The sequence below is a fragment of the Cydia strobilella genome, chromosome 12 (assembly GCF_947568885.1).
Source record: "Cydia strobilella chromosome 12, ilCydStro3.1, whole genome shotgun sequence".
In the NCBI taxonomy this organism is placed as follows: domain Eukaryota; kingdom Metazoa; phylum Arthropoda; class Insecta; order Lepidoptera; family Tortricidae; genus Cydia; species Cydia strobilella.
The window spans coordinates 7,955,713-7,975,640 of record NC_086052.1 but is presented as its reverse complement, the minus strand read 5'-3'; the positions used below and the strand labels follow the sequence as shown (position 1 = coordinate 7,975,640).

The following is a 19,928-nucleotide window of genomic DNA, read 5'->3' as shown; positions in this document are numbered from 1 at the left end:
TATTTATTATTTATTTCAAACTCGGTGTACATGAGACATCATAATGGGTGGGAGGTGGATGATGATGTAGTTTGCCATTGTAGCAAAAAACGGCATTAACCTTTTGTTAACTAATGCCCGGCCATATCCGGAGCGGCAAATAATCGCATCCATCCTTACAAATAAAAAAGCGGTCTAGGTAAATGCTAATGTCACGAGACGACTCGTGTAGCCATAACTTAAATGACACAATTATCATGTCAAAGAACAATTTTATTTTAATCGTTTAATTATGCGAGGAGTAAATGGTTTCAGCTTCTTTTAAATGTCAGCATTACTCATTTAATAGATTTTTTTAACACGTTTTTATTAGGTCGACCTGTATGTAACTAACTATGTAATGGAATCCAAGGTAACTAATTTAACCATCTTCCTGGTTTCCGATGAAGCTGAAAATTTGCATACGCATGTAAGTCGGGTGACAATGCAATATTATGGTACCATCGAGCTGATCTGATGATGAAGACAGGAGGTAGTCATTGTGATATATTCGATTATATACATGGCAACATACTGGTTGTCACTGTTACCGCTCGATTTTATGTCATCTGTCATTAGAATGATTATGGAGTAAAAGTAAGCATTTTCCCTAAGTTGTGTTTTACTTCAAAACTTATTAGTCATAGGAACTCTGTGATAAAACAACGCAACCTAAACTATGTAATGGAATCTAAGGTAAATAATTTAACCATCTTCCCGGTTTCCGATGAAGCTGAAAATTTGCATACGCATGTAAGTCGGGTGACAAGTGACAATGCAATATTATGGTACCATCGAGCTGATCTGATGATGAAGACAGGAGGTGGTCATAGGAACTCTGTGATAAACTAAACTCAAATGTAAAGGTAACTACAGACTTCTATTCAAAATTTGCAACATCTTACCTGTCAGTTTAAAACATAAATACCTACTTGCGACCAATAACCATGGCCGGCAGGAGCTTAGCTCAGAGGATGCATTAACACCAGTTAATCACACTTACATCACAAAGGCTGTGACTTCAGGCAAACTATGCGTTCCTAGAATTAATAACTACTACGGGGATAGAACCCTTAGGAAAAGAATACCATATTTGCTTAATAGTTTGCCCGAAGCCATAAGATGTGAAAATAGGAAGTCTAATAAATTTAAATCTATGTTAAAAATACACTACCTCAATATTTTGTAGTAATTTCACAACTATAAAATTAAGCTAAGTACATATGTAACTAGAGACTGATGACCCCTCAGTCAAACTCATTATTGAGTTTTGCGGGGCTATGATTATTGTATGAATACTCTGTATTTTATTAAATAAAAAATAATAAAAAAATAATAATAATAAAACAACGCAACCTAATTGTGTTTGGGGTTTTTAGAATTGTCTCGATGAGTATTAGTTGCCTGTGGAAAAAAAGTACAGTCAGCGATAAAAACTTGTACCAAAAATTAAATTTTTGCCAAAACATTTCTATAAAATACACTGAGCGAATATCGTAATTAATTTAATATGGATGCGTTCTATCTCTAGAGTAGAGCGCCACAAAGGAACAAACATAGGTATATACTGATAAACACGTATCCCTCCTTTGCGTAGCGTTGTCTGGTAATAAATATGCATATCATGCACTTAAATACCTATCTATCCGATTTAAAGTTTAAGTTCACTCCATGACATGAGTTGGTCTCTATGATTTCGGTTTTCAGGAACTCATAATTTTGTTAAGTAATGAGCGTATAAAATAGTTATAAATATTAGGTACAAATCTTCACCAAACTTCGCATATTGCCTTATTTTATCCATTCTCTGTGAAACTATACAGAATACGTTGTAATTGTATTATCATACAGAACGGCCACGCACCGCCCCGCCCCGATTCGAATTACCTCGCCCCGCGACAGCAGATTGACGACCTTTTGCCGAGCGCTCAGTACTGTTTTTAAGCAACTTAGTGCCAGGTGTGCATCATCCGCACTTGACAGACTGATCAACGTCACCCGCGGCGCGCCGCGGCGGTTTACTATGAAACTTTCCATACAATACAATCTAGCGAACTCTTTAACGATGACAAACAGTTGGTGCAACCGACCCTAACTCACACAATGACGCATGCCGCGTGTACAGACAGACGTGCCGTTCACACATAGAAACGCAAGTGATTTTTGATGTATAGCGTGTCCGTCCTGTGGTGAAACTACGACTCTACGAGTACAATACCTACTTATACTCGTACATAAGTACATATATCTATTTCCGACTGTATCTTAGAGGCCAGTTGAAACTTACATGTCGCATAAAAACGATATCTAAATGATGTCAGGCGCGCGTGCATTTCGCTCGTCCTTGTCCGTAGTCCGTACATGTTTTGGCGCGAGCGAGACGCACGGGCGACTGACATCATTTAGATGTCAAATTGCCCCTAAGCATAACCTATTACAAGCTTTATTGAATTCCGTACTGACTGCTTCGAACAGGTGTGCAACTTATGCTACCTATAGTAACGGTTATCCACGTGTTTTCAGTATTTCATTTCATATCACCTCTCTTATCTCTTATCATCGTCTTCCTCGCGTTATCCCGGCATTTTGCCACGGCTTATGGGAGGCTGGGGTCCGCTTGACAACTAGTCCTAAGAATTGACATGTTTTTACGATAGCGACTGCCATCTGACCTTCCAACCCAGAGGGGGAACTAGGCCCTGTTAGGATTAGTCCGGTTTCCTCACGATGTTTTCCTTCACCGAAAAGCGGCTGGTAAATATCAAATGATATTTCGTACATAAGTTCCAAAAAACTCATTGGTACGAGCCGGGGTTTGAACCCGCGACCTCCGGATTGAAAGTCGCACGCTCTTACCGCTAGGCCACCAGCGCTTCATTTCACCTCTCTTATGTCATTGAAAAAAGGTGAATGTGTAGGTATTATTCTTGTGCCTAACTATGTATATGGCTGTAGGAAACGTAGGAGTATACACAAGAATAGTAGAGCAATATAAAAAAAACGAGTTAATTCGGGAATAGGTAACTGTTGTTTGCCAATTTTTTCCTAAACACTGACGTAATTTGTTAGGTAGATACTTAACGATTTTTTGCAGTGTCATCGTGCAATAGCGCAATGGAGTTCTTTAACTACAGTTATTAATATAGCACAGATTATATATTAGGTACCTACTTAAACACGAAACTGTCATATCAACTCATTTAATTTATAATTCGTTTAGGTTAGCGTATCGCAAGTTATTCATTTGTTTAACATACAGGCCAGTTCGAACGTAGACTGATATAGGCCAGCAGGCCTAGCACATGATTGGCGCGACAGTATGTCGCCGCGAGATAGACTACCCGTCTTTTTCAAACTGTATTATAGAGGGATCCGGCAGGAAATAAATGCTCAAAAAAAGTTGTAGAGGGAAATGCTTAGAACACAATTTTTTACTCCTTAACTTTGTTTGGACTAGGTAGGAGGTGAACATATCAAAAGTCCCCGGCCATAGCCTTTGACCCGGAGGGGGGGGGGGGAGTGGGTTTGAAGGTCCTATTTTTGGGTTTTTCGATTATATTTCGGAAACTATGCAGCTTAGCGACATGGCCATTAATACAAAATGAAAGTTAATTTAATTTGTTACAAGTTTCATTTAGTCAAGTTTTTCGATAGCTTGAATAGTTTTTGAGATATCCGCTCTTGAAAGTTTATTTAGGGCTCTCAATTTTATCTAGATATCTACATCAGTGAAGCTGCTAGGCTGTGTTCGGTATCGTTCTCGTATAACTCGGGGGTGCTGAATTCATTTATGGTGTCACATTGACACTATTCCGAACACACGTTCGAACTTCGAATTGGCCTATTAGCCTAGCTAGAGCATAATACTAGTCGATTCTCCAATTGACGGAGGTACCAACCCATAGGAAAACAATAGGAAAAAATGTTTTCCTTATTAGAGGCACGTTTGCATTACATCATACCTAATGCATAATCAATATAATCATGCATGCATGAATTTTTTGGAAAATGTATTCCTGCTATTGCACACCAAAAACTTCCGAAATACGAAAATAAATGTGGCGGGGGCGTGAACCCCAAAAAAAGCCGGCCAAGTGCGAGTCGGACTCGCGCACGAAGGGTTCCGTACCATTACGGAAAAAAACAGCAAAAAAATCACGTTTGTTGTATGGGAGCCCCATTTAAATATTTATATTATTCTGTTTTTAGTATTTGTTGTTATAGCGGCAACAGAAATACATTATCTGTGAAAATTTCAACTGTCTAGCTATCACGGTTCATGAGATACAGCCTGGTAACAGACAGACAGACGGACGGACAGACGAACAGCGGAGTCTTAGTAATAGGGTCCCGTTTTTACCCTTTGGGTACGGAACCCTAAAAACGGCCCATACAAATAGCTCGCGGCTTGTGACTTGTGACGTCACTATACTGAGAGATAAATCATTGTACTATTATCTCATAACACTCTTAAGGCTTACTACTCGATCGACGAATTCATGCTGTCTATGCGAAATGATCATTAATCCCATATCGTAACTTCTTCCAAATTATCAACTTATTATTGTGAATATTAATTTTATTTTTATTTTATTCTTAAGAATTTGAATGACTTGTAAAATGTATTTTATTTTTACCAATAAAAGATCTGTATCTGTAGCTGTATCATAATATTAATCTTAACAAATATTAGTAGACAAAATAGTCACAAAGATAAATCAGATCACCGATAAGATTTATCAGCTTATTGCTTAATCCTGTTACCGCAACTGTAATACGCTAGAATAATCTGATCTTATCACGCAATCGTAGGTATTCTAATTACTTACATCGCCTATAACACGAGATTAAATTAGTTTGTTGAGGAAGATACGAGTATTTTTATTATTATTTGGTCCCAGGCAGCTTGGCTAGCTTTTTCTGTCGGTAGGCTCTCGGTGGGGAAAGCGGCGCCATCTGCCAAGCCTGTCACTATCACTACCACATCAGCGGGATTGGAAACATTAAGGATACCACTGAGAGCTGTGGGCAGACGAGAGAAAAGCTGGTAGAGTCAGGTCGCCCGAGAAGCGAATGCCAACCGCCGTATTGAATAGGCAGAGTGGCCTGGGACCAAGTTTGGGAATTTAGGGAAATATTTAGAATTTTGCAAAGTGAATCTCTTAAAGCGTTGTCTATGGATGAGGTTAGACTTGGGAATTTCCAATTTATAACTGTATATGTACATGAATAATTAAAAGTCGCTACCTATTTCCTTTTATTCCGTGAAAACTCTGGTAACAGAACTTGATAACCAACCAGATAGATCTTGTGGGTGTGGGTTTGGGACAACTAGAAAAGTAGGTATTTTAGGACCATGTAAGCACACGACTACAATCCGGCTATTGTCCGCGGTAATCTGTACATGATACCCGGTCAGGGCATTGCAAAATCCTTGAATACCAAGTTTTAATTGAGTAAGAGTATTATAATGTCATGCATTACATATTTCAAATGATAGGTTACTTATAGTAGCAGATATTGTCGAACATAAAACTTGACAGTCTATAATGTACAGGGCCATACCATCCAGTTCCATTTAATTCGATCAGATGTCAAATTAACATTTACAATATGTTGCATTTATGTATCCATTTTAGTGCACGGCTGTCCGGTTAGCGGCAGTAGAGAAGGCTGCAGTAGCAGCTAAGCGAGTAAAGGGGTTAAAATTATCTACGCGATCTTACTCCCTTAACAATACATACAGTTGTGCTAACAATAAGATTTTCAACATCTCGCCCGCCTAACAAATTCTGCTTTCGACTACGTCTGTAACGTTATAGTCTTACAGTTTTCATATTCATGCTTACCGATCCACGATCCCATATCTTCGTCTATTCTCATGTTGGAAGTCTCGTTCCTGAGCTGCGGGAGCGCGACGGCGGAGAAGCCGATAGGATGTCCCGCCCCCGCGGCCAAAATTAAAACGGCGCACGTCACGAGGCACTGCAACAAAAAACACCTTTAACAGTGGCTCTGTGAGCTGTAGATATCGCTAATCGCGATTCGCGAACTTACAAGGCTCTGCCGTTTTTAAAATAATCCAAAAACGAAATCTACAAAAAATGCATATAATTATAGCGAGGGCAGACGAAAGTTTTTATTGGGAACGAAATTTTTCATACCCAAAATGGAAACTTCTTTGATTTCTTGTTAAACTTTTTTAACTTTCTGCAAAATTTCCGCAGCGTAGGTACACATCTGTAGCAAAGCAACTATAAACCTAGTTTTTTCAAAACTTTAGGCGGATTGCATATAAAAAATTAAGGAATTTACATAAAATTAGGTAGGTACCTAAATAAATATAAATACAAAATGTTTTTGTTGCTTTCTCTTTGATAAACTTGCTTAGCTGGTTTAGTGGCTTTTAAAAGTTGCCATAATCCATGATTGATTGATTTCACGACATGTTTTGCTTTTCACTTATGCTTGAGCTGGCAAAATTTTTGATGAAAATTAAATTTGATCTTGATCTTACTTCGTGGTTTGTTGCAAGCGGGAAGAGACACAACTAGCGAAATGTATGGCCAAAATTTAAGTGAATAAGGCTTCTTCGAGACTAAAACCGTCTTAATGACTTTTTTACATTACAAAAAAAAAATGCAAATTAGACTACATAAAGGCCACTGTCACCGAGCCGTGGGTAATTGTATTGCTGAATAGAGGACAACCTTTAGATATATACCTATATATAGCTGTAATTAGACTCAGCTCGCATGTAGGTACCTACTTGTCGTATGTCTTTGTTAGCGAGACACGAGGAAGCAATCTAGTTAATTGGGATCAAATGGTGTTTGCCAACTGAGACGTCCGCCTTGTGTGCTTAGCCATAACCATTAACACGGGTTAAGACAGGCAAAGCGTTTAACACTGATGATTTTAATGATGGAAGTGTGAAGATAAACAATCAAAGAGCGTCTTGCACCTAACATGGTTGCACCTATTTAATTTACAATCTTACTGTACATATCAAATATGTACTTAATGTGGTGTCATGTGACTTAATGACATGCTCGGGAGTTATTTAAAATTTACAATATTTATACTTAATGTTAAATGATGGAGCTAGTGTGGTAACAATTCTTTCAATATAGCTACAGGATGCAGCTACTTGGTCTCGGTTGTTACAAAGATATCAAACTGGTCATTGCTGTCCAAAATATCGTTAAGTAGCGTCTGCGCTTGATGAAGAGGAGAGTTAGCAAGCGTGCGAGTTCGGGCTGCTGGGACAGCGAAGAGACCGCGGCGTCGAGGGCGTAGCACTTTAGCGGTGAGACGGGGGACACGGAGCGCTACTTGTGACAATAATTGAGGGTTAGTTATTGCCCCTCGTATTAATTGTAAGAAATATTTGACTAGGTAGGTATACGCTTCTGTGAGTTTCGTGGGTCGTGTGTCTACCATACCTAACACGAATAGTGTCGGATATAGTAGTGGATAACAGCCGTATAATTACCTATAGAGTTTTGAATGATTCACGGTTAGTTTCACTAGACTTATATTGACCGGGATATAGACCGTGATTACCTTTTGTATTATTTGTGAGCTCCCGATATTTCGACGCAGTTACATGCATCATGTTCACGGGTGACTGAAGATAGCGGGTGGGTGTCAAAGTTGTGTAGACAGCGCTCTGTCTACCCTCATTCTTGCGCGTCGGCTGCGTTCACTTTCAACGTTACCAACGGTCGCATTCACACTTGTTAACCAATGGTACCAAAAGGTAATCACGGTCTATATCCCGGTCAATATAAGTCTAGCCGTATAATTTCTTGTATCTAGGAACCTTACGAAGGATTTTTGAACTCAAAACCGTGGAATGCTTTTCATGGGGATCCCAAATGCTTGCAATTCGTTTCTAACTTTATCCAAACGCATGCGTTGTAGAAGATAGTCGTAGCGTGTCTGTTATAGTGAATAGCTTGGTGTGGCGTATGACAAACCCTAAACATCTTTGGGCTTCGTTACAGATCTTCGTAATATGCTGATTGAACGTGAGCTGCGCGTCAAACCATGTACCGAGGTCCTTAATTTCTGTGACGCGTTTCAGGGTTTGTCCATCTATTGTGTTGGGACGGTTTATGGGGAGCCGATTACGCGTATAGGTTATGAGTATGACTGAGCATTTCTCATTGTTCAAGGTTAAACTGTTATTACGAACCCATGCGGAAACACTGTCGATATCCAGTTGCAGTAGCGAAGAATCTTTTCTTTTTTTCTTTTTTTTGTTAATAAAAAAAAAAAAAAAATTGGTAGTGCTAATTTCAGGTCATCGGCAAATAAAAGGCACGTCGAATGACTGAGTGCCATTGGTAGATCATTTACAAGGATCAGAAATAGAAGGGGGCCGAGGCTAACTTTCCTGCCCAATACCCGAACTGACCAAGAACGGAAAAGATCGCTCGCCTTTGTATTGGACAAATTGGTACCTTTCCGATAAGTAATTGGCTAGTAATTCAAGTCAGTGACTGACTGCTAAAACCTGCAGTTGACAGCTTCTTAAGCAGCACATCATTATCGACTTAATCGAATGCTTTATGAAAGTCGAAATACAACCTTGTTTGTGTTTGTGGTTCTTCTAGTTTCTCAAAATGAACGCGGCCTGAGTGGATAACCATTCAGTGTAGAATCTAATTTGATGTACGATCTATTGGTATATTCGCTGCTCAATTCGTCATTGACCTTACAAATGCTTATTAGGTAGGTTAGGTAGTACATTGTTTGTAAACAATAACAACAAGTTAAAGAGATCAATTGTTACAATTAAGAGTAACGGCCAACTAGAATTAAAATGGGATTTAAGAGACGATAAAAGGCAAGACGATCGAAGTATTCGAAAAGGTCAAGATATACCTATGTCAGATGGCAGAAGGACGCTTTCGTAAAACCTAGTGTCTTAACTAGTCTTAAGTGTCTTGCAAATTAGTTGCCAAGCGGACTCTAGACTCCCATGAGCCGTGGCAAATAAAGCCGGGACAACGCGAGATAGGTGACGAAAAGGTTTCATTTCAATATTCTGCCCCTAGCAAAATTTCTGGTGACAAGTTTCTTCACAAAAATGCGCCTTTTTACCTTTATGTAAATATAAACCTTAGAATAGTTTAAAGAAGTTATTTTCATCGCGGTATGATTTGTTCTCTCGATAAAACGTAAATTGACCTGCATTACCTATGTAATATTTTTATGAGTTTAAATGAATATTGATATCTGATTGAAGAAGGTGCAAGTAGGCACTTAGTATGGTTGTTTGTTACAATTGAGATGATTGGTATAAGTAGTTGGAACGAAGTGAAACGTAGATTTTTATGGCGGATTCCAACTCCATCTCAAATAATAAGCCTGGGCCTAATAGTTAATGTGACACATCACACATATACGTCATATACGGGCTATCATTGCTGTATAAATTGAAGATTATTGAAATGCTACTAAACTTAATAAATTGCCACGAACACATAACAAATAATGATGGCTATGGCATAATAGGTAGACAGACTACAGGCTGTGTTTTTTAAACTCACACTTTGAGAGGTGAATGTACCTATAGTTGTTCATACTGAACAAAAATTCATAACCTTGAAATAGTTATAAAATATCATATATATACAATGTGTTTGGAAATCTATGGTGGAGCCTACCTTTATTTTTTCTCAGACAATTTTTATTTCATTAATCAATTTTATATTATGTTTTTTTTTTTAAATTAATTTTAAAGTTTGTGGAAACTTTTATGTACCTAACATTTAGGAATGATGTTTATGGCCACTATGCCATAAAAAATTGCCGTCCAATGTCGTCTCATTGGGCAAACACCACTTGATCCCAATTAACAAGATTGCATCCCAAGTATAAGAACTATCATAGATGTTGTGCGACCGATATTTAGACAGATAATGGTTAATCGCACTTAAACTATCTTAATGGTTAATTTACGGGCGCACTTGGGCCGTGTTTGGTGCAAGAAAACTTTAAAGTGGTGCAATTTAAAAATGCTTTAGAAAAAATCGTTATGGGGGGCCGTTTGTCGATACAATTCCTCGAACGTGGTTAACGGCTCCATCATAGCTGACCAAACGCATTGTATTACCTATTTTAATTCGGCTGAGCTGGGCCGATGTCGTTTTCTATGGGACAGGCAGTTGCGGGGTTGGTCCATTAGATTCACTTCGCATAAGGCTATTTTGAAAAAAAAAAACAACCTGTATTTTACATTTTCAAAAAAAAGTACATTGAGAAAATAGTTATTTGTTATACAAGGGTGCAAAGTTGTATTTTACCCGCGAGTGTTTAAACACACGAGAAGTAAATTACATTTGCACCCGTGTGTAACACAAAACTTTTCCCCTTACTATAGCGAGGAAAGTGCAACATCCACAGGCGTTAGATCATCTTCATCACTGGAATCACTCATTTTTTTACGATATTATAACAGAAAACTCTGGAAGTTGTGTATTTTTACGCGAGTCGGTGAGAAAAGATTTTAAGTAAAAAACTTGTTGACAATGTTGACATTTCTGACGTATAAAATGTTAACGATGCGTTTTGAAATTTCATTGACTCAACTTGTGCTTTCAGAATTATATTTAACATCATTATAAAAAAATAAACCAGGATCTCCTGCCACAGGTATTGTATACCTACTAGAAGATCTTTACCATTGTAAAATAACCTGTATGTTTTAAAAGAAATAAACATTTTTCATTTTTTTTTTCATTTATTATGGAATTTTAAGGTTTATGACTTAAAATCATTAAACAAAGCTATATTTGGTATTTTTTATTAGATTCTCAAACCATTTATTTAATGATATTTAATATCGAACGAACCATTATCATGAGCGTTTTACGTTTTGTTATCTGTCAAGCTACTTAAACACGCTCCGTCCAAGGTCAAATTACTTTCCCCACTAGTGGATAAAACGCGTTTTTCCCCGCTTGTTTTGAAGGATAAAAGACAACTTTCCGGGCTAGTGAGGGAAAAAAATGAGTTGCATTTTATCAACATATGTCGAAGCAAAGTAATCAAATGCAAATTTTGAATTGTTTCCTTATGTTGGCTGGTAGAATTGACTTTTAGATTATGATATTGAATGATAAATTTCAATAACATTGATTTTGAATTGATGTGGTTTGATTTCCTTGCGTAGGTGTGGTGAAAATTTTTGTTTTCACTCGGTGGCGAAATTTGTTTAATCCTCGTGCCTTGAAACCCTCGCAACGCTTAAGATTCCACTTTTCGGACTACTCGCTGCGCTCGTGGTTCCAATTTGGAATATTTCGCTTGCTCTGGTATCAATATTAACACGAGCAGTTAAACTAAAACGTTGCCCCCTTTTTTAACAAATAACTATTGAAATGAACTAGAAGCAATCAAAATCGTGTTATCACGAATGACTGAGATTTTTCCCTTTAAAAGGTTTTCCGACCTTACATTTTCTGAGTTTAATTGAGTTCATGGAGATAAGAACCGGCTTGCCTACTGTATGAAATGTTAGTTAAGTAACTAATGAAGTAAAGAATGTACCGGTATACTATATCTTGCAATCATTAATCGTAATAAATTGTAGGTACAACGAGAGAATAAATAAAACAATCAATTTTTTTTAGGCAATGTCTGTCTGAGGCGCCAGGCGAAGGCTGTTAGAAATTAAGAATTAACTGAATTGAACAATTGTGCGTTCTGATATTAAATAAGTTTTTGGAAAAAAATTCATTTTTTATACAAGCTTTTATGACTTTTATCGCTGACTGTACTTAGGTCATTGTACTCTTATTCCCCTGGAATCTCATTTCCCTGGCTATACCTATTCGCAAATTCCCAAGAGATTCCGCTTAGCTGTTTTGGTTGTAGATGGAACTTGGCACGAGTTACAGTCACCAAAAATGAGATGCGAATAAAGCGGAATTTCCTGAGAATTTGTGAATAGGTATAGCCAGGGGAATGAGATTTTTGTATACCGACCCACTTTTCTTTCCATATGCAACTAATACTCATCAATTCCAACAACCAAAACACAATTAGTTTGCGTTGTTTTATAGCCCAAGCCCTCTTGCGTATGAGAGGAGGCGTATATAGGCTGATTTATTTTTTGCTTTATCACAGTTCCCATGGCCAAAGCAAACACCTGTTTCCATCATGATCAGTCATCCGATTTACATATGTATGCAAAATTTTAGCTCAATCGGGAAGTGGGTCAAATTTAGCTTTCCAAGATTTGACCCACACTAACAGAATAACTAGCAGGGCAAGTTAAATATATAAAAGCTTGTAAAAACAAGCAAAGCAACACTCACCTGGTTAAAGACTCCTCGATACGAAGAGAACGTTTCCCCCTTAACGTATGGCGGGAGGGTGGCGGTCGAGCTGATGCTGCGCAAGAAGCTCTGCAGAGCCTCATACTCTTCAGATTTCTCCGCCTCCTGGGTTTCTTTGGTCTTTGTGATTTTTGGCTTCTTGTTGGCGCCGAGCATTGCCTCATGAGCGCCATCGCTGTAAAAAATATAATTAAGTAGGGTAGGTAGTGTAGGTACATTACCTATACGTATTCAAGCATGAAGGAAGGGAAGAGAATGTGAAACAAAAATGGGAAATAAAAAACAAATATCCGTAAAAGTACCGAAAAACGTTCCGTGACGCCATACAGAATAACAGTTGTTTAATCAGTTTGTAAGCCTTTGGGACCTTGTTATCGCCGTAGTCGCCGCATTATGAACGAAATTGGCGAATAAACACAAGAATAAATGAAAATTCGGTGAATTTACATTGAGTGTTTACTGTGCACTTATATGTACATATATAATAGTAAATTGTGTCACAAGGGAGGAAAATGACATATCTACGGCAAGGGCGTACATTGGATCCTGTACGAAGGGAAGGATTCTATAATTGAATCCTGAGCGTGGTGAGGGATTCAAGTGTTAACGCCCAAGGTGGAAATATCAAAAATTATTGTTCCAAAATAATTGTATACAAAAAAGCAAAAACAATAGTGTCCTAGAACAGAAAAGTGTCTCTTTGATCCCTCCTAGCAGGGAAGAAAAGTGCCACTTTGATCCCTCCTAGCGGGGAAGAAAAAGCCTTTTTTCGAATAGGCGATGTGAAATATAAATAGGTAGGTATGCAAGGTACCTATGCAAAAATACAAGGTGCCTACATATTTCAGAACAGTTCATGTTCAGATATTTTATATGAAAATTCGGTGAATTTACATTGAGTGTTTACTGTGCACTTATATGTACATATATAATAGTAAATTGTGTCACAAGGGAGGAAAATGACATATCTACGGCAAGGGCGTACATTGGATCCTGTACGAAGGGAAGGATTCTATAATTGAATCCTGAGCGTGGTGAGGGATTCAAGTGTTAACGCCCAAGGTGGAAATATCAAAAATTATTGTTCCAAAATAATTGTATACAAAAAAGCAAAAACAATAGTGTCCTAGAACAGAAAAGTGTCTCTTTGATCCCTCCTAGCAGGGAAGAAAAGTGCCACTTTGATCCCTCCTAGCGGGGAAGAAAAAGCCTTTTTTCGAATAGGCGATGTGAAATATAAATAGGTAGGTATGCAAGGTACCTATGCAAAAATACAAGGTGCCTACATATTTCAGAACAGTTCATGTTCAGATATTTTATATGAAAATTCGGTGAATTTACATTGAGTGTTTACTGTGCACTTATATGTACATATATAATAGTAAATTGTGTCACAAGGGAGGAAAATGACATATCTACGGCAAGGGCGTACATTGGATCCTGAACGAAGGGAAGGATTCTATAATTGAATCCTGAGCGTGGTGAGGGATTCAAGTGTTAACGCCCAAGGTGGAAATATCTAAAATTATTGTTCCAAAAAAATTGTATACAAAAAAGCAAAAACAATAGTGTCCTAGAACAGAAAAGTGTCTCTTTGATCCCTCCTAGCGGGAAAGAAAAAGCCTTTTTTCGAATAGGCGATATAAATAGGTAGGTATGAAAGGTACCTATGCAAAAATACAAGGTGCCTACATATTTCAGAACAGTTCATGTTCAGATATTTTAGAAACAGCCCATGTAGATAATAATAGATATTCATCGTGGCTGCGGAGTGAAATAATAAATACAACGTCGATACGCGAATGACGCGCGCTAACGCTCGTCTATTTGGAATGTCTATGAAAATGTGATTCTCTTATAGGGTTTTTATGTAATTATTAAACTAATATACTTGAATGTGATCTGGAGACCTGTATTCAGATACCTATGTAAACAGGAGATCACTTATTATGGTTTGCTTGAAGCGAGTGGACTGTGTGCAACGGCAAATACATACATAGTTAGCCTTGAAAAAGTTCGCAAGGGGATCGATCCCCGTTCGATCGTAGCCTTTTATGATTTGTAAATGTAACCTTTGGTTTTCCTCTTATTTATTAGAGATATTGGGGATACTTTAAAAATAAAGATAATTTATTTGTCAAACATGAGTAAAGTAATATGGAGGTATGGTTATTCCGCAGAATACAAGCTTTGCTCCCCTTTACGTAATAAAAAGAGAAGAAGCTACAGTAGTAACTACCTAACCGATATTTGATCTGCTCATTAGGTAAATGGTTTTGTCCGTCAAAAGTTTTCAAACACTATATCTCTAATAATATTGTTGTTAGGTATAAAAATGTGTATTTGTTTCTGTAATTGTATGATCTGCTAGGTAGCTATATTAATTTCTCGACTTTAATGTCGTGTCGTGACGCGATTCGGGTCTCATCTCGGCGCGTTTCTCCCAATCGTCGGTCCGAATACCAAAACTGCTTGTCTCGCTTATAGAGGTCCTTAAATCGTAGAGTTGGACGCCCAACTGGTCTCTTTATGCCCGCTATCTGACCCAGCATTACCTTTCGTTGTAGTCTCTCAGGGTCCATGCGATATACGTGTCCGAGCCGTTACTAATCTTATCTTGCCATTGACTCCAAGTATAGTCCTCAGGCATCACATGTGGAAAGCGTTGAGCTTGCGTTCTTGTTTCGTGTTTCTGTGATAAACACACAAATAAATGCCCTTACCGACTAGACTAGGAGGCCGTTAAATCATATATAGGTTTAAGATCATTTATTCTCATAAGAATTTTACAATTCACTTGACGAGATAAATACAGAACAGTATATTAGATTTTGTTTAGAGCGCACAAAAAACTTAAATACTTAATTTAACTTAAATAATACAGGTAGTTTTACAATAATACTTATTATAACTGACCGCCCGCGATGCGGGCAGCGATAACGCGCGAGTAACTATGCAAAACAAAGATGCGGCATGCATACGCTGAGCGTAGTTACAGTATAACATAGGTAAGTTGCGTTACTTAGGTCTATGGGTATATTTTAAATATATACTTATTGTTACGATAATGTAATGGATGACCAAATCCAATAAAATTATATTATTCATAATATCTGTGTCTTATTTTACTCATACTATTACTGTTCTGATTTTGAGAGCGTTAGTAAAGTTAGAAATTTCTCTTTTAAAGGTTTAATCAGAATAAGGATATTTTAAGAATCTTTGAATATATTATACACGTGAATATTTGATTTACAAGGGGGCAAAGTTGTTGTTTAACCTCTCGTGCCAATATTGATACCCGAGCAAGCGAAAGATTCCAAAATTAAACCACGAGCGTAGCAAGCGGTTCGAAAAATGCAATCTTGAGCGTTTCGAGGGTTTCAAGGCACGAGGGTTAAACAAATTTTGCCACCGAGTGAAGCACAAAAATGTTCACCACACCAACACAAGAAAAATATTTATTGTAAAATATCGAACTAAATAGATACAAAATGAATATTTTCAAATATTTATCATTCAAAATTATAATTTAAAAGTCAATTCTACCAGCAAAAGAGAGAAGAAGAGTTCAAAATGTGCATTTGATTACTACTTTGCCTTACATGTAGATAAAATGCAACTTTCATATAATTCTTATCAGTATTTGAACAATCAAGAGAGCCTTTACCAGCTGGTGATTTGAATCTAATATTTCATGTAGATATACTTAGCTCAGATTAGATAGTTCGATCTGTAACCAGTTATCTCGGTGATTTACGTTTGCCACTATCACATACTTGTATTATTTACTGGTTATTACTAGTTAGTCATGTCTAATGATTTATTATAATGGAATTAATGTTCTATAAGTTTTTTAAATTTAAATCTAGATCACTCATAATCTCCACTTGCAGCAAAAACTAAGTTTGCTCTCTTGGTGCGCTTGTAGCATAGCGGTAAGTGTGCGAAATTCATACCTGAGATCGCGGGCTCAAACCATGGCTCGTTGTGGCAAAAAGCCGGGGACAAGGCGAGGGAGAGGATGCTTTCTTGTTGCACAAATAACTATTTGTGATGTAACTGAAAGGTACCTACCTAGTTAAGTAGATAGTAGAGTATCTATATTATTTTGACGTCGAATAGTTTGGCAGATTTCACCACATTTCAATTTGGCATACATAGACTAATAATAAATATCTACGTATCTTGGCAGTTTGTAACGTTATGATCTAAATATACCTACCGAACGCATTATTTTATTGTTTAGTTTAGAAAGTAAATGCTTTCGTAGCCAGCTAGCCAGGGCGCGTAGCCAACGTGCCAATCGTTAACGCTCCGTAGCGTATCGTAGTCATCACTCTTCCACACTAGTCATCACTAGTGCGACAGTTGAGTTTCGTTCGCCACGGAGCGTTAACGATTGCACGTTTGCTACGCACCCTGGGACGTTAGATATACATTGTGCTTTTTTTGGTAAATTATGTAAGAAAACGTGCATACATTGCCGAGTAGGCATCTAGTCGGACAAATACCTATAATTAGTTAATAATAATACTAGATTGTTATACATAATTTAAATGAGACACAACGGTTGACGTTCATAAATTTATATAAATGTTTTCATTCTTTTTATTTTTAGTATAAACTCATAGTCATAATCAGATAGATATATTTTAACCATTTTAACATTTGTTTATTTTTGACAGCGTACCTACTTTGACTTGTCATTAACTTCTTCTACCTTTTTAACTGTTGGGTAAAAGAAATTGTAACCAATTTCTATCGGACTAATACTATGCTAGAGCACATAAATACATAAGTGGAAAGCCCCATCAATACAATGGTAGGAACTTACAAAAAAACCGGACAAGCGCGAGTCGGACTCGCCCACCGAGGGTTCCGTACTTTTTAGTATTTGTTGTTATAACGGCAACAGAAATACATCATTTGTGAAAATTTCAACTGTCTATATACAGCCTGGTGACACACGGACAGACAGACGGACGAACAGCGGAGTCTTTGGCACGGAACCCTAAAAACACCCACTTCAAAAATTGACCCCTATAGGAGTTACGTCGTTTTCTCATAATCACACTTCAGACAAAAAGGAGACCGTTCGACCTTTTCAATAAACTTTTTTTTTCTTAATAACCGTTCAACAAGTAACGAAGTTCGTAACAGAAATATAATACCTAAGCATGGTAAATTGCGAATTTTCATTTTTTTGTGGCCGGTTTAGAACAGGCCACCGATGTCAACTTGAATCTCGACCGTGAGTTAGCTGACGCAAAGTTGTGCAATGCCGTGATAAAAAATGTTATCTTCAAAGTTATTTTATCAGTTTCACTAGTAGGGTAAACTCGCATTATTTGGTGAGACGCCTAATTCGGTGATACAAGTTTTGAAGCATGACACCCAGGAAAGCTAGTGAATTAGGGCCTTTTAAATGGGAATCACGGCAAAGCCGCCGAAGCCGTGAAGCCGTGAGGCCCCGTGAGGTTTCGAACTCTTTGCAGTTTGCACTTTCTCAATATACGTGATATAATCCGTTTTCATAGTTTTATTTCATGAGTACAAAATAAGTTGAAAATTAACAGTGTTTTTTATGCAACAAAAATTAATTGTCTTCGAAATAGCCTCGTTTCGCTTTGATACACAAACACAAAACTTTGTCAACGTATTTTTGGGCCACTATGTATGTATGTCTACTTGATAATAATACGAAACGATAACGAAATACCTAACTAACATTGAGTTTTACAAATGATGAGTGCGCAAGCTGTAGGTCTCTACACCTACTCGTATACTTCATATAAATCTTGTGGTACGAGTAGTTTAGAAGGCATTAGGGAACGAATGTAAATAAATTATAATAATGTACTTATTTCAATTTGTAGCTATTTTATAACTATCGCTATTTTTTTTTTTTTTTTTCGTGTAATAAGTGACTTGTATGTCTTTTATGAGAATAAATATCTTTAAACCTAACCTATTTGTGACAAGTTACATAAAAAAAAAAATTAACTGTTTATTTTTCATAAAGAACAAGAATTACAATATTCCTAGCTCTAATCTTATATTTTTAAGATTATATGGGCTAAGGGATATGGGGATGCAACCCCTGCTTACATTATTATAAACGTGAGAGTGGCGAGACGAGAAATCCTTTTTTTTTGCGTTCACACATTTGCAATCGCTATTTTCCTCGTTACTGTGTTCACAATTCGCAGAACGGTGCAAAACATTACAAACGCTACTTGTCTTAGTCTAGCCTTGGCTTTTAGTTTAGCCCGACTACCGGAGGCTTGCAGAATAAAAGGGAAAATACATTTATAATATAATTTTACCATTTAGCATGTATGTATTGTTAATATATCTTATACCTTTAAACGAGCAATTCTTGTTATATATATATATATATATATATATATATATATATATATATATATATATATTCGGGGATCACGGAAACGGCTCTAACGATTTCGATGAAATTAGCTATATGGGGGTTGTTGGGGGCGTAAAATCGATATAGCTAGGTCTTATCTCTAGGAAAACGCGCATTTTTGAGTTTTTATATGTTTTCCGAGCAAAGCTCGGTCTCCCAGCGGGAGCGTTAATACTACTGAGTTTATTTTTGGTAAAAATCGATTCGTATTTATAATGCGAGTCACATGCCTAAACTGTTACCGACATTAAATGAGGATTTTTTAGCCAAAATCCCGTAGTCGGGTTAAAGTCGATCGTTTCGCTTGTTGTTATAAGGAGCAAACGAGCAAGTTAAACATAGGAAGAAACTGCATATTATCACAGAGTATTGAGATAAGAAACATTTGTTATGTGACCCTTTTACTTACCTCTGATGCCTAACAATCTTAAGCCGGCTCCGAAAGTATACAGAGAATCCACAACACGATAAAACCATTATTTACAATATTTGATTAAATTAAAGGCGTATATTGAAAAGATTATTCACAATATTATATTAAAGGCGTATATTGAAAAGAGTCCTAACACAATACAATGTCCTGGCACACCCGCGTAGTGACTGTATCTTTGTGCGAGTCAGTTAACCCCACGGCCCTGCTCTGATTGATTACTTGACACTAAACTTGATAATAATGTAAATATGTACTGTTTACCTAATTGTAATTACTTATTATGTAGATACAATACCGCATGTCTATACAACTATTACATATAATATACATAGGGCAAACTGAAAGTTCATAGAAAAGGCCACTGAGATCAAATAATAAAAAAAAACTATCCTAGTTTATGAAAAGTACCTAGGTCTAAGGCTGCGTCTTACGCAAGCGAACAACTTGCGGACGCGAAGCGCAGCGACGCGGCGCGGCGGCCCACGCGAATGCGACGCGGCGAGGAAGAATAGTTATTTGTTATACAAGGGTGCAAAGTTGTATTTTACCCGCGAGTGTGGAATTGAAACACGAGCAAGCGAAAGGATTCTATAGTTGAACCACGAGCGAAGCGAGTGGTTCCAAAATAGAATCCTGAGCGTAGCAAGTGTTTCAACACACGAGAAGTAAAATACATTTGCACCCGTGTGTAACA

The 19,928-nt window shown here is 37.3% G+C and overlaps 2 protein-coding genes across 3 annotated transcripts in view; one reads left to right on the top strand and one right to left on the bottom strand.

The window, feature by feature from the left end:
- LOC134746044 (general transcription factor IIH subunit 2) overlaps positions 1 to 19,928 on the top strand; it is a 250,183-nt gene that overhangs the window by 21,026 nt on the left and 209,229 nt on the right. The gene's annotated exons all lie outside the window — the stretch shown is intronic.
- Positions 1 to 19,928, bottom strand: part of LOC134746041 (facilitated trehalose transporter Tret1-like) — a 42,993-nt gene that overhangs the window by 12,522 nt on the left and 10,543 nt on the right. The window contains exons 1-3 of one of the 2 annotated variants that reach the window (XM_063680257.1): positions 19,211 to 19,349; positions 12,351 to 12,546; positions 5,868 to 6,003 (exon numbers count right to left, since the gene is read on the bottom strand). In XM_063680257.1, coding sequence (XP_063536327.1) covers positions 5,868 to 6,003; positions 12,351 to 12,546; positions 19,211 to 19,278 — 400 coding nt within the window. In that variant the 5' untranslated portion in view covers positions 19,279 to 19,349. Of the gene's footprint in view, positions 1 to 5,867; positions 6,004 to 12,350; positions 12,547 to 19,210; positions 19,350 to 19,928 lie in introns of those variants that run through there. The other variant, XM_063680258.1, reaches the window with a different exon arrangement.